This window comes from Lepisma saccharinum, chromosome 1 (genome assembly GCF_977018435.1).
Source record: "Lepisma saccharinum chromosome 1, izLepSacc3.1, whole genome shotgun sequence".
Lineage (NCBI taxonomy): Eukaryota > Metazoa > Arthropoda > Insecta > Zygentoma > Lepismatidae > Lepisma > Lepisma saccharinum.
Genome location: NC_139229.1, coordinates 116,102,398 through 116,117,886, shown reverse-complemented (window position 1 = coordinate 116,117,886; position 15,489 = coordinate 116,102,398). Strand labels below are relative to the sequence as shown.

The following is a 15,489-nucleotide window of genomic DNA, read 5'->3' as shown; positions in this document are numbered from 1 at the left end:
ACACCTGCCAAGTTTCATGGAAATCGAAGGGAGAGACTTAGACCTCCCTTGTAAGTGTATTAATTAATTACAAATCGCGCACGCGCGCACACACACCATATATATGTGTATGTATATTATATATACGTATATGTGTATTAGCAGGTAACAATATGGTATAAGCACATTCTTACTTTCCAAAGAAGCGCATGTTGGATGGCAAAACGGTTCCGGATCCGAATATTCCGGATCCGGATCCAAAAGTACCGGATCCGAAAGTACCGGATCCGGATCCCAAAGTTTTGGATCCGGATCCGAAAAGTTTTTGGATCCGGATCCTTAGGATCCGGATCTGGCCATCCCTAGTCTTGACATGCATGCAGATTTGGATACTTGCCAGGAAATGTTAGAAACCATGATTAATTATCACAAATATCATACAGTCGTTACTCCATTCATTTATTCAATTTTTTTTACATCTATGACAAAAAAATGAAGTAGCAACAATGATTCTGACGAAAAAGTCAAGGTCAAATGTAGTCACGGTTGCCATCTTGACTCTTTTGGAACAAGGTCTGGTCAGTGACGGCGCTGGAAGAAACAATTAGTGGGGAAGCCGAGGGTATTTACCCTTAACAGCTATAATGCTGGGGGTGACAAAATATAAGTGAACTTGGCGTACAAGAAGGATTCCTTGCCTTTATTTATAATAAAATGCAATGTTTCCTTACATGGTGTAGCACGGGGATAAAAGATTTGACCCATGACGAATTGCGAATTTTTTTCAACTAAATAGCACAAAGCATTTTAACAAATTAGTTAAGTGTTTACAGGTAAATAGAAACAGTACTTTACTTTATGATTAAGATTTCCCTTTGCAGCCATTCTTCTATTAAAAAAAAAAAAAATGTTATCTTGGCATGGGTTTTAAATATGTCATTTGTTTAAAACATGCTATTTCCTCTTGATTTAAAACGTGTTTAAAAATAAACACGTACGCTAGAATATGGTTTTCTTAACAATAGAGTGCTCACAGAAGCAAACAAAACTGTACAAGACTTTCTTGTTCTCTCCGCTCGCAATTCATAAGATTAATCACAAAAAGATGATTTATTGTTCAGAGTGGCGACCTACGTGGCGGAGTGGTTAGCACAGCTCTCTGTCCAGCGTTCGAATCCCGGCATGGGCATGAATGTCCAATGTTCCTTCAGCAAATTTATCATTTCAACATTCTCTTCGTCGCGATTAGCCAAGAGTGGAAGAAAAGCGACGGTAAGTAACAAAAATCAAATCAAATCAGATGGTTCGGAGCAATTGATGAATATACGAACATAGAGGAGCATCAATATTCATTCAGTTCAGGATCGAGCCTTCGACAGAGACGTAGCTAAAAAGAAGAGGTGAGAGGGCGTTTGTTCCAGATGGTGAGGCCAAGAGGGCACGTACCTCCCAAAACCCATCCCATTACTCCCCAAATTTTCTCAACAACCGCCCATAACATTTTTCAGAAATGTCCAATTTATTCTCGGGGTGTAAGATAAGAGGTGACCTTCACTGACGCCACCCAAAAGTGAACCTAGCTTCCAACTGTAATATTGCAGACTAACGAGGCTTTGGCGCCTCGACTCACAGCCAGTATAAAGATCTTGTGTTGTGTCGTTCATGTATGTTTCTGATTGTCCTTTCATCCATTTTATCATAATTTTATATATTTTACCACTCATCCTCATCGTCGCGATTAGCCAAAAGTGGCAAAAAGCTGCTCTAAAGAACAAAAATCAAATTAAAGGCCCAATTTACGGTCATTTTTTGTTCTAAATTTTCTCGTGCACTACCCTAAATAAGAACTTACATTCCCGATGGAAAATTCTGGATAAATCTCTGAGGAGCACCGAATGATCAAAAATAAACAACTGTTTGAAAATAAATATGCGTCCTGTGTAAGTACTGGCGCCCTATTAAAATAATAACGTCACTTTGCAACGAAATATATTTTATTTAGTAAAAATATATATCTCTTGAAAGAAAAACTTCCCCTTTCGCAATGCTTTTTGGCAGTCATGTCAATCATTCATATTAACCCGAGTTTGGTCCAATCTGTTACTTTTCCCGCGCTAGCTATCGCTCGACAATTCCTGTGTCAATCGTAAATCCGGAAAATGAAGTCGGTAGAGAACGAGAAGAGAATAGGAAACTGAGAAGCAGCGCTTACGCACATCCCGTCGCCACTTCCTAGTTTAATCTTAACTTTTTCAATGTATTGTTTAGAAACTTCGTTGTGCCCACTTTTTGTGGAAGTCAAATGGAGTTGACAGTAAGCGACAACTCAGCGTGGTTTTTGCTAGTTCGGGAAGCGTGTGAACAGCAACAGCTTCGGTCAAATGCGTCTCTTACATAAAATGAATATATTGAGTTACTTAACATGTGATAGATATACAAGGTAATAAGCAAGTAATGACTGACTGATATGGGTAGGAGCGTTTCAGCGATGTGATTCGGTAATCACTAGACCATGGAGGCCAACTTTGCTTGTGCTTATAGTGCTATATATTATTTAGTTTATATAAAATCATACGAATACAGGTTAGAATACATTATCGTTTTGGGAAGTACCCGTTAAGAAGTCACTCCTCCTGATTGTCATTTCTGGATCCGCCACTATTAGGCTACCCTGGATTAGTCTGAAAGTCAGTGGGGCTCTATTTCAACACTTCACTCAGAATATCGAACCTAACCCATCCTAACATGTTCCCGAAGATGGTACAGTCTTATTCTGAGTTCGTTTCCTTGTACGGGTTCCACTTTCAAGAACCAGTCCCAATTAGTTTGGATTGGATCTAGAACGAACCCTTGTAATATATATATATATATATATATATATATATATATATATATATATGGTGTTCCAAAAAATGTATGCACCCTTTAAAGGACATGTCAAATCTAGTGTCCTTTGCATTTTGAAGGACTGGCATTGGAAGAGAAGCCTATGCTCTCAATGTAGATGATTCGGACCGGAGAGTGCGGTTTTGTGCGTGATAGTTGCTACATGTGCCGAACAGATGGATGCGAAGGAGTACAGAAGAATATCACGTCACCAGACTTTTTGTAGAGACATGCATAAATGATAATATTTGCGATAAAAAAACAGCAAGTCGACGAATTGATGGCATCTATTGAACGTCAATACGCACCGCACAAATACCGAACGAAATTATGATTTTTGGTGTTTGCGATTCCCTTGTTTCGCGTTTCCCTTGTTTCGCGTTTCCACAGTTCCCGAACAAGAACGTCAATCAGTTAGAAAACAGGAGTTGACATAGAAAATTAATCATGTCTGTACATTTTGTTAATGAATGGTATTTTAATAAACACTGACTTCATAATAATTCAAAGTGTATATGCATTTTATTGGGACATATTGTATTCAATATAAAATTTAGGCTCTTTTTATCATATCTCGAAAAATCTGCACGTTTATATTTCCGTTGTTACATCATCTTACAGTCAGGCCCGCAGCCAGGAATTCTTTGTAGGGGGGGGGGCGAAGTCAATCCTAGAGAGGACAATTTTTTTACATATTGTATCGCATTGGCAGATATAGCAGGGTACACAGAAGCACTTGCCCCCTCCCCCAAAAGAGATAAGTAACAGAAAAGGGATGATATCTTGAAACTGCAACGAATACAAAGAAACTTCGAGCAACATCAAATAGCAATATTTCGATAATGACCTTTATAGATTGCCAAAAAATATAAAGTTTAACATAAATAGGCTAATAGGGATATTTACAGGTCGATAATGTTAATAGACGCTTAATATGTACCAACAGCCTTGGGCCTCTCTGTATAACTGATTAAGGGAGCCCTTTATAAACCATACTTCATATGATTCCCTCTAGTTTCCAGTACGCAATATTTTTACGCACAAAGGAATTTAACGAGAATCCAACAACACCATTGTGTTGTGTTATGCAAGAAAAATCGAATTAATTAAATAATAATGGTTACATATTATCTACACTTTGATGAATTATGTAAAAATTTGTAATACCTTTTTTTGTACTTTCTAAAACTTTAAACCATGGGTCCCTAAGTCCACCACGGACTCTTATTTACTTCAAAGGGGAGACCCTTGGATCTCTACAGACAATGTTTGCCTACTGGTTACGTTAATCATTTTGCAAAATATTGTGTGAATTGTATTATACGTATTATAGTTGAAATATGTTTTGACACCTGACAAACAAATAGGAATCCCTTGATTGATCAATGACTTCTTGGATTACAGTGTCATCATTAATATTTCATATTAAGTTTCATAGAAAGCAATTGTTTTAATATGGCGCCATGGCATTCTCTTAGACATTTTTTTCTTCATATAAATCGTTTGACTCCCAGGGCCGACTCCCGCCGCCCCATATAGCTATGACTCTGAACTTGGACTATAAGAATAGCGAGCAAGAAAATTTTACGAAATGTACTTTTATTTGTATAAAATTTGAATTCGAGGGGGTCAATTGCCCCTTAAAAGTGCCCTTGGCCGTCTGGAAGAAAAATGCAAGGAACACGTAAGAACTAATTCCATCATGAGTATCCAATTGTCCTGCTATTCTTAGATTCTCCTAGTCTTGTTTTTTACTTCAATGTTTGCTTCCCCTAGAATGGATTTCCGTCCAAGGTGGGGGAACAATGCCCCCTGTGGTTACAGCACTGTTTATGAGTGTCTCTTCATCAATTTCACGTCATCACTCATTGTTGCGATTAGCTAGATGTGGCAGAAAAGGAACACTAAGTAACAAAAATCAAATATCCACTCCTCTCTCTACCACATGAATCACTATTACTAAACGGTAGACTTGGGAAACAAAACTTTAAGCAGTTCCAAGTTCATAGATACCAACACATACAAGAAAAACATCCGAACACATTAGGCCCATGGGCGTCCGGTAGGGAGGGTAAGGGGGGCCTTGGCTTCCACTAGAAAATGAAAGTCAACCAAAAATTATATATTTTTGACATATAATTTCATTTCAGCCACAACAATATTTCTTAATTATTGTACGAATATGATAAATTCAAATTTAAGCAATGCTTTTGAGGGAACAATACTATTATTGGGGAAAATGTGCCTTGTTTTCCCCCGCTGGAAAAAAATACCTTCCTTGCCCCTCCCTGGAAAAAATCCTGCGGACGTCCTGATTAGACACCTTTAATACAAGACTACTCAAAATGTCGCATGTTCTGGATACTGAAAATTGAGAATTCATTTCCTGAAGTCCGAATCTGGAAGGGAATTTTTCTCCCCAATCCTGATACGACATTATACGAAATCCCATACACCTTAATAAATCACAAAATCAATGAGTGTCTTTGTTATGTTGCTAGAGTAAAACATGATATAATTGTAAAGATTAGTGAGAATTCTAGGTAGGAATGTGTTCTGTATTTTTCACAAAGGGGGGCAAGCAGGCTCTCAGGGGGCAGTTGCCCCCAGCCCCTCTCCAGCTACGGGCCTGCTTACAGTACATTCCGTGCCCTTCCCTGAAAAAATCTCGAACCGACGGATATGTATTTTACTTTATCATTATATTTATTTGAGTTTGGGTGGCCAACAGGCTAATTATATTCCATTTATGAACTAATAGCAACAAATATAATATATAAATGTGGATATACATGGAGTCAATGCAGTAGGTAAGGAGGGAGATGCTTATGCCAAATCTAGCTGAGGGTAATGCCATGGTAATGCTTTGCGAAAATTTTCGTAACTGGGGGATAAATAGATATAGCAGCAATATTCATATTCCGTATTCTGGTTTGGCCACACTGAATAACCTTGGCAACCTTGGTGCTGCCACCACTGAAAAGTAAACAGATATAACTGTTTTTTTTTCTTCCGTCTGCTGTTGCTCTGCGATAAGTGTGGATTGTGGAATGAACTTTTCAACGTGGATTATTAGTCACTGTGAGAGACGAAAAGCAGTCTGATTGAGTGAGAAGCAGTGCAGTTGTTGGTAAATTTAACAATCTAATGTTGTTCAAGTTATCTTGTCAGAAAGCGGCACTGCAAAGTTTCCCCAAATGTTGACTAGCAAGTTGATAGCACGTCTGGCAAAGGGCTTGCCCGATATTAAAATAGGAATGCAACTCACGAGGGTCGTTGGTATGTTGGGATTAACAGAGAACAGATATATTAGGTTCTGGGAAGTATATTAATCATAATATTTAAGATGTATGTGGAAAACTAACGTGATTTCTTGTTTACCTGTTGTATCGTCACATTCAAGTTCATTATACAGTACTCAACATTATAACGCTTTACGTACTCTACTGTACCGGTATAAGTACCGAAAACTTTATGTAAAGTAATACAAATGTGTAGGTTGTGACGGTAAATTTCGTAAGAAAACTGCATTTTCATGTACAACCATGTAAACTTCTGTGTAGTTTTAACACTATCGAAAGTCAGTGTCATCTACAAAAACTTGGAAATGTCCGTGACTATACAGGAAGACAGTGATTCTAATAAGCTCGTTGTATTTTTCACCATCTGTTATTTATAGTGTTCTCCTCTCTGAAATGCGTATACAAATATTTAGGTAAAACTATCATATGCGGGAAATCGCTCTAACTCGTTCATTCTCTACTTTTTACATTCGTACTTCCTATTCTGCATTGCGAAACATTGTTTAACAAGGGATGTCGCTTTTTTTTTAACGAAATTAGTATCTATTGTCGACATATCGAGTAATTATTGTTCATTCTTTTCTCGCTTCCTGAACACTCAAAATGGCATGCAAATATTCATGAATAGCTCCAAAAACCATTCACAATAGCCCCACGCACCATCACGGTTAGGTTAGGTTGCTTTAGTTTGGGCAATATAGTGAAAAAACTGTGTGTTTGGAAACACTTGCTGGGGATTACGTCATCAGATGCTCGCAACATCCGGTTCAAGTACATGGATGGAAATGCAAGCAACAGCTTTCGTGCATCGGACAGACATTATTATAGAAAAATACATGATTTAGGAGCCAAATACATTGAAAAATGCGAGAAAACACTTCCATGACCTTCCGGAATTACACAGAAACTCAATTCCGTAAGTACTTTCTCCTGTAAATTTGAAGAAATCCATTTCCCACATATGACATTTTTACCTTAATTTATTTTCGGTAAATTTCTCGTAAGGCACAGACAGATTTCATCAAATTTACAGGAGAAATTACTTACCGAATGCAGTTTCTTTATACTTGTGGTAGTTCGAGGAAGTGTTTTCTCGCATCATTCATTAATTTTTTTATCTTTGAATAAACCTTCACCCTCCTTCCACCCTCTATAAAAAATAACGAAGACCTAGACTAATTAAAGTTAACGGCCATCCCCTCCCCACATATTCCATGATTTTTTTTAGTTGTTCACATGTAAAGTTGGCTGTTATTTCAGAACTCTTAACCAAAAAAAAAATGTATTTTCAATCATTTGGCATTTTTCTGCAGATTGTTTAAATCAATAACTGCCATCATCTTAAACATAGAGACCACTTTTCTCAAGAATTCTATCCTTTCTTGTTTTGGCGACTCTCTTTGGGTGCGTTGCCACTTTAGGCCATTTTGCACTCTTCACTGTGTATGGGGAAATATCACTTTATCAATTCTTACTTAAAAATTTAAAACAAGGTGTGTAAAAAGCCCCTTGGGAAAGATTAAAAGTGCAAGGTTGTAAAGCGACCTGCACAAGACAAACACAACACATTAAAAAGTAAAAATCAACTAAAACTCTCTCTCTCAAAAAGCTAAAAACAATGGATAAAACTCTGGTCTGATCTCCCAACAGGGTTGATAAACAGGAAAATTAAAAGTCTGCCTGAGGAAAGCATATTCGGTACATTCAACAAGATTATGTAAAATGATGTTACAGACAGGACATGTTGGAGGGTCCAGCTCTTGCAGCAAGTGACCATGTGTTACACAGCTGTGTCCAATACACAGTCGAGTGAGAACTTCTTCTCAATAAGAGAGGACAAGGAACGTCATGCACCTATGGTGGGCTTCAAAGCGTGAAGCTTGTTCCCATTACCGCATTCCACTTACAATATGTTGTATGCATGATCCAGACATATTTTTTTTCTTACACATGTATACTTGTACAGTCACAGATATTCTGTGTTGTAACGACTCTTTTGAAAGTCAGTAGCATTGTTACATCCCAGAAGTGTCTGTGACAGTGCATAGCTTGTTAATATATTCTTGTGGACATATATTTGTTGCAAGTAAATTCTGGTAGCTGCACTTTTAAGTTAGAAAGTAAAGATAGAGTGGGGCTGTTGACCCACTGTATCCCCTCGAGAATTATGTTGATTTTTTTCATCTATAGATGGTTTACTTAATATAAAATTGGTTCGAATACACGGAAAAAGCAAATAGAGATATTTGATCCAAAAGTATGGCCCTGGTAAGTAAAAACCTGCAATTTCGGAGAACTTTTCACACTTTTAATTAGTGAAACTGGTTGTATGCACAATCAAATAGTGAAAGAATACGTTGAAAATAACTCAGTCCCAATCCTAACCTAATGATGTAAAATTATAGCTGCCGTGGAATGTCATGTTCTGTGCTATATTCACTTGCACGATGCCTTCAGGCAGTTCTGCTTCATGGTAAGGTAAAAGACGTATTTTATTTCACAATAACACATTTCCACAAGCTGAAAGTACTAATATAAATTGAATCTGCCTAACTTACTCAAGTAAGTCACACGAATGAACAGAATATGTAAAGCAAACTGAAGTTAATTCTGCAAAAATTCAAGTCAATGTAATTACAAATTATATATATACTCCAAGAAACAAACAAAATTTGTTTTAATAATTTTGCATGTTTCAAAGACTTCAATACTAGCTAGTTCTTATCTTAATGCATCAGCTTACTAATGGCTACTTTGTGTAAAATGTACACGTATGTGACAAAAATCTCTGCAAGAATTATACAGTAAGTATTAATTATGCCCTTTGTAATGCATGAGATTAGCATCCACCATTTGGAAGTTGGTTCTCTATAACATATGAAAGCAACATAAATAGCCAAAATGCAATGCAATACTTCTCGCAGTTCATGATGTTGAGCAAGATGAAAATTGCTGTTAATTTATATTTTGTAATTTTTATAATTTTGTTGAAAACATTTATGAGAGCGTTCATTTTCTTGCTTTGTGCAGGTCCTGTTCCTCATACTTTTCAGATACACAATTGCATGCAAAATGTACTGCATGAGCTGGATATTGAGTTGTATTGAATCATTAATTTGATCTTGAAACTGCCAAGGGAATATTTTGCAGTTGTTCATTTTAGTTAGGTGATTGTTGCATATTTTTTTTAAAAGGATTATTTCAAAGCCTATAACTTTTCATAAGGTCTTACATTGCTATTTCAGGTGGAGATACTGGCTTGAAAAAATACTGCAGTTCAACTCCAATGCAGCCTTATAAGGATGCTAGTGAATTTAAGTAAGTGTAACTCTTACAAAATAATAAATTTAAAAGTTATGTGAAATCCATAGTTTGAATTGGGTCCTGGGTTCGATACTCGTTGAAGGTGCACAGTCAGTGGCATGCCCAAGGGGGGGGGGGTATAACTGCCCCCCCCCCTTTTGGTCCAGTATTCCTAAAAAAAAGATCATCAAAGGTAGGAAAGGATGGCAAAATGAGAGCTGACTACCAGAAAAAGTGTACGTAACCCCTCCCTTTCGAAAATCCTGGGCATGCCACTGTGCACAGTGGTTCGGATCCCACTTGAAACTGTAGTTCCAGTACCGATTAGTCTTCTGTGCGTAAAGTTGACTTAAAACAACAAATCAATCAATCAACTATAGTTTGAATTGTGACAGTTTTACATTTGGTCAAACAAATAAGCATGCTTGGCCCAAGTTCCTTTTGTTTTATTGCGATTTCATTATGCTACGAATGCAATATTTACATGGTTCAATTTCCATGTACGTCTGTTAACACATACTGTGAAGTTTTAGTGATTACTTAAGATTTTGTTCAATATATGCTTTCATGGTTAGGTTTGGTTCTCTTAGCAATAAAATAAAGTCCCATAAATGCATTATACTAAGGTTCCGATTTACCTCTACATTCATTCCCACACTTTTACGATATTTACTGTCCCTTGTCGATGGAGAATATCTTGTCCATGGGAAGTGCGCATGATTGCGTAAGGTAATTTTTAAGTTGTTTTTTTCAACAATAAATAAACAGTGCTCATTTCTTTAAGGGAGGTTCAAATTTCGTGTGACAATGATTTCCAAAATTCTACGATAATTAGTCTTTGTGCTAGGAGAAATCATAAAACAATCGGAACCGTTACCGCATGCTTATTACAAACATAAGCACTACATTTACTTGTGGTTCTTTACACACAATATTTTGACCACCAATCTCAAATTGAAAGAAGGTTATAGTTTTCAGAACTATAAATAAAACCAGTAAATGGTGTACAGCGTGTTTATAAATGAATGGTGCAGTTATAAAAATTAATAATAAATCTATTTATTACCTTACACGGGTAAAACCTACACCGTAAGCAGTGCCAACTGTCCAAGTTTCTGATCCATTATTCACAATCCTTCAATATGCGCACCATTGGTCACACGACACACATCGACGCGGTAATCAAATTCATTCCATACTCGCTGTAGATCGTCCACCGTGATGGTTTGCAGTGCATTAGTTATCCGTTCACGAAATTCCTCCAGGGACACGGGCATTGGCGGTACATAAACTTTGTCTTCAACAAACCCCCAAAGAAAGAAATCGCATGGTGTTAAATCCGGTGAACGGGGTGGCCAGGGTACAAGGTTGGTGTCTTCTTTTGCAGCACGTCCAATCCAGCGATGGTGAAGAACACGATTAAGAACCTCTCTCACATTCCTGTGAAAATGGGGCAGAGCACCGTCAAGTTGCAAAATGTAATCATCGTAATTGGTGTTAAGCTGGGGTAACAACCAGGTTTCCAACATGTCTAGAAATGATTCACCGGTGACTGTTGCTTCTTTGAAGAAAAATGGGCCGTGCACTTGCTCCCGGGAAACCGCACAGAAAATGTTCACTTTTGGAGAGTCACGCTGATGCTCTATCTGGGTATGTGGTTTCTCGCTTCCCCAGATACAGACATTGTGTTTGTTCACCTTGCCACTTACATGGAAAGTAGCCTCATCACTGAAGATGAGTCTTTCTACAAAACCATCTTCCATTTTCAACTGCATCTCTTCACAGAATTCATGCCTTTTAACTTTGTCTGTTGGTTTAAGGGCCTGCAATGTTCACAGTTTGTACGGTTTAAAACATAGTCGCTTACGCAACACCTTCCACACCGTATTCTTTGGCAAGTCCAATTCCCTGCTTGCTTTATTAAGTGACTTCCGAGGACTTCGCTGAAATGCCTGCCACACTCTTTCAACGTTTTCATCGGACACACGAGGTCAACCAGAACTCTTCCCTTTACACAAGCATCCAGTTTCCACGAACTGTCGGTACCACCGATTTATGTTATTCTTGTGTGGTGGGTCTTTCCTAAACCGTGCACGAAACTCACGTTGCACTGTTACCACAGATCTGGACACCTCAAAACGGAGCACACAGAAAGCCTTTTCCTGTTGCGACGCCATCTCGGAACTAACGCTCGCTGCGGAAACTGACTGACTCAGAATTGACGATGCGGCCCCGCAGCAAGCATGACAAGCAGGTAGCGCATCAAAAACTTGGGCAGTTGCCACTGCTTACGGTGTAGGTTTTACCCGTGTAAGGTAATAAATAGATTTATTATTAATTTTTATAACCGCACCATTCATTTATAAACATGCTGTATTTATTAAAATTTAAGATTGCACAAGGCTGAAGTCATGCTAAAGTTACCCATGGATAGGGCACTGAGCCATGAAGGCACATTTAAGGTAGGTTTACCAGATTTCCTCTTTTTCCCTTGGGACTTCCCCGATGGCACAGTGGTAGCGTCGTCGCCTTGTAATCAAGGGGTCCCGGGTTTGATACCCAGTGGAGGCACAAGTGGTTTGGATCCCACTTTAAGCAGTAGGTCCAGTCTCGATTAGCCTTACTGTGCATAAAGTGGACTTAGAACAACAAATCAATCAATTAATCTTTTTCCCCAGACATGTCCTACTTTTTGGATCATCACATAATTTGAATTAAGAAAATATGTATTTCAGTTGAACAAAGAGATCTCGCAGGGAAACTTCATGCAAGTTGCAAGTCTATGGACTGTTTTCCCAGACCACAGTGAAACTTATTTTGAATCAGGCACTGCAAAAATTTGTGCTGTGCTAGGATAAAGACTGAACCTATTAAGCTACAAAGTTTTGGGACCCCATTATGCTGATGCTACTGTTCAATGCTTGAACAAAATTTCTTGCTTTGGGGTTTGTACCGATGGAAGTAATCATGGATCCTCCATGGTGTTTTCCTTTCTTATTCAATATTTTGATTATAAATTAAGGGGGGAGGTGTATACAGAATAGTTACTGAACTAAAAACCACCCCAAATGATACTTCTGGAACCATTGCAAGTTATATTAAGGATATTATGTCCAGGTCATAATGCAAATCTTGATAAAGTATTTTCATTTATGTCAGAAGTAAATTTCTCTGGGAGTCTATAAAGGTTTGGTACTGGCTCAGTATAAATTCAAAGACTTTGACTGTTTTCAGAGTTCCATAAGTACATTTTGACTAAACCTGAATTTTTTGGGAAAAATTGGCTCTTCTGAGAAGTACGACGGAAAACACGTGTAGTAAGAAGTGTATTATTTAGTATTGATTATAGAAATCATTAAACATTATTTTTTTAAAACTGAAAATGTGTTAATTTTACATTATTTGCTAACATGTTCTAGTAATATGTATTATTTACTGGGAATGATTTTCATCCTACATTTTGACTTAAAGTCCTACATTTTTGGGGTTGCCCTCAGGTACCCATTGTTTTGAGGCTGGGTGAGCCCCAGAACCGCTTTATGCGAGGACATGGCTAAGATCACCCACCCCAGAAATCGAACCTGGGTTTTGTGTGTGGCAGTCAGATGCCCTACCAACTAGACCACTGCGGCAAGTGCAGCGTGGAAAACAAATACATACATGTTATATTTTTTAATAGAACAAAACATGGGGACCAAAAAAATAAAACTGACACTTATGAAGACAAACAAATCACATAAAATTAATGTTTGAAGTTTTTGAAACTAGTTGTTTTGTCATATTGAGGATGAACGGGGTGAATTCTTTCTTTTCTCAAAAATCTATATGTATTTTTCAATTAGATGGTTGTTTTGTTGTATTGTATTTTGGTTATTATATGTCACATTTCTGCCACTTTTGGCTAATCATGAGGATGAGTGATAATTATGTGAAACTGATAGAGATATAGACAGAATAAAATAAATTTAAAACATTACAGGCTATGTTTTGATACAAAGGACAAAGAGGCAAAAATCCATATCCTCTGAACAGGGTGTCCATAAAAGAACTCCAGGCTTTTGAATTCAAGTTATATTACAGTCTGAATCATACGCGTATGTAATGCATTTTATAGAAGTAGGGTGCTCAATGTTTCATTGCCATTAGTGTAATTCAGTGTGTGCACCATTTAGAGTCCTTCAGACATCAAGCTGATACTCCACTTGGGTTTGCAATCAGGTAATCATATCTATATGAATTTAATCGAAGGTTGTGGTTATTCCTTGGTGCACGTAGTTAAGTGAACAGATTTTTTCTTGACACATAGTGTCCTTTATGTAGCCCCAAAAGAAAGAATTGACTGTCGTCAAATCGGACTTTACGGTGCCCAAGAAATGGGATCTGCTGTGGCTATTCATATCAATGGGAATCGGTTATATGGCTTCTATGAACAGCGTAGGCTGTACTGCAATGTGATGTTGCTGCTATCTGGTGGGGAATGTGTGAAGTAAAACTTGCTTGTTCTTTGCTTCACATTTACGCTCAAAACATGCTTGTATGCTGCATCAAAAATAATATACTCATGTTTGCAACCCCAGAGTTATTTTTTGGACATGCTGTAATACTGTCTCAAGTCATTTATTAATACATGAAGGTTGTAAATATGCTTCTATTCCAGGAAACTTGCAGAACGGAAGATTTGTGTGCCTGCCGCACAAAGGAATAAGGAACCAATTCTGAACGTATTGAAAGATCACATCCCTGCATTACGAACTGCTGAGAAGAAGCAACTCTTTTGCCTTGAAATTTCATCAGGCTCCGGCCAGCACGTCATCCACTTTGCTCCTGAGTTCCCTTACGTTACATGGCAACCATCAGAATATGATTCATCATCATTGGACAGTATTAGTGCCTACATTCAGGAGTCCGGGTTAAAAAACATCCAGCCTCCAATTTTCATCGATGTGAGAGAGCCAGCAGAAATATGGGGCAATGGAAAATTCCAGAAGTCATCAGTTGACATTGTTATAAGTATAAATTTGATTCACATATCATCTTTAACTTGCACAGAGGGATTATTTCGAGGTGCTGGCAAACTATTGAGACCACAAGGGTTGATGTTCATGTATGGACCGTATGCTCATCATGGTGTTATAACACCTGAAAGCAATGTTATTTTTGACCGTTCCTTGAGATCACAAAATGAAGAATGGGGTTTGAGGGACATTGATGATGTGGAAAAGACTGCACGGGAGAGTAATCTATTTTTAGTGAAAATTGTTGACATGCCAGCAAATAATAAAATACTGATATGGGTAAAAAGATAAAAAGAGTGGTGTGTTTCATAAGTGTATTCATATATGCCATGTGTACTTTATACAATTAAATTATCATTATACATTCCTATTAATTTTTGACTTGCATGAATTGAATAATGATTGTTAGATTTTAATGTAAGGTGTATATTTATATCTTTATAAATTCTAAAGTGAATTTTCATATCTGGTTATCTGAATGAAGTGGTGCTAATAAATGATTGTGTCAGAATATATGTTTGCTGTTGATATTCTCATATAAAATATATATTTATAAGTAATTTGTAAGAACTGTTTACCATTACCTTATTGAACAGATCTTCTTCAATGAACTATGAAAATAATGATTTAAATAAGAAGTTATTATGTGTTTTCTTTGTCTTGTTTCAGCAGATCTATGATTCTGAGGATTTGTGGTGAATATTGCACCCCATTATTACACATACTTTCTGCTGCCATGTATCAAGAACCTTCATCTTCACAATTAGTCAAAAGGGGCAGAAAAGCAAAGTAAAATAACCAAATCAATTAAGCCTTTATGAGTATAGTGTAATGTCGCATGCACACTTTATTATACCTGAGGCTTTTGTCTTTTAGAGAGAAGTTATCAGCTTGAAAGAATTTATGGCATCTTTGGTTGGAACGTTGGTGATAAATTATGGCTCATATCTCTGACCAACAGAGTTGGCAAGGCAATCAACAGAAAGAATCAAGCAATCCATTTT

The 15,489-nt window shown here is 37.4% G+C and overlaps 1 protein-coding gene across 3 annotated transcripts; it reads left to right on the top strand.

The window, feature by feature from the left end:
• Positions 1-5,871: 5,871 nt before the first annotated feature.
• LOC145999827 (methyltransferase-like 26) lies at positions 5,872-14,998 on the top strand. Of its 3 annotated transcripts, none has more exons than XM_083137108.1 (3): positions 5,872-5,991; positions 9,413-9,485; positions 14,128-14,998. In XM_083137108.1, exons 2-3 carry the CDS (start codon positions 9,454-9,456, stop codon positions 14,774-14,776), a joined length of 681 nt encoding a protein of 226 aa, XP_082993234.1. In that variant the 5' UTR covers positions 5,872-5,991; positions 9,413-9,453; the 3' UTR covers positions 14,777-14,998. The 3 variants fall into 3 exon arrangements, with proteins under 3 accessions (XP_082993234.1, XP_082993226.1, XP_082993219.1); XM_083137100.1 differs by having other exon boundaries at positions 5,872-5,995; XM_083137093.1 differs by having other exon boundaries at positions 5,872-6,144.
• The last annotated feature ends 491 nt before the right edge of the window (positions 14,999-15,489 follow it).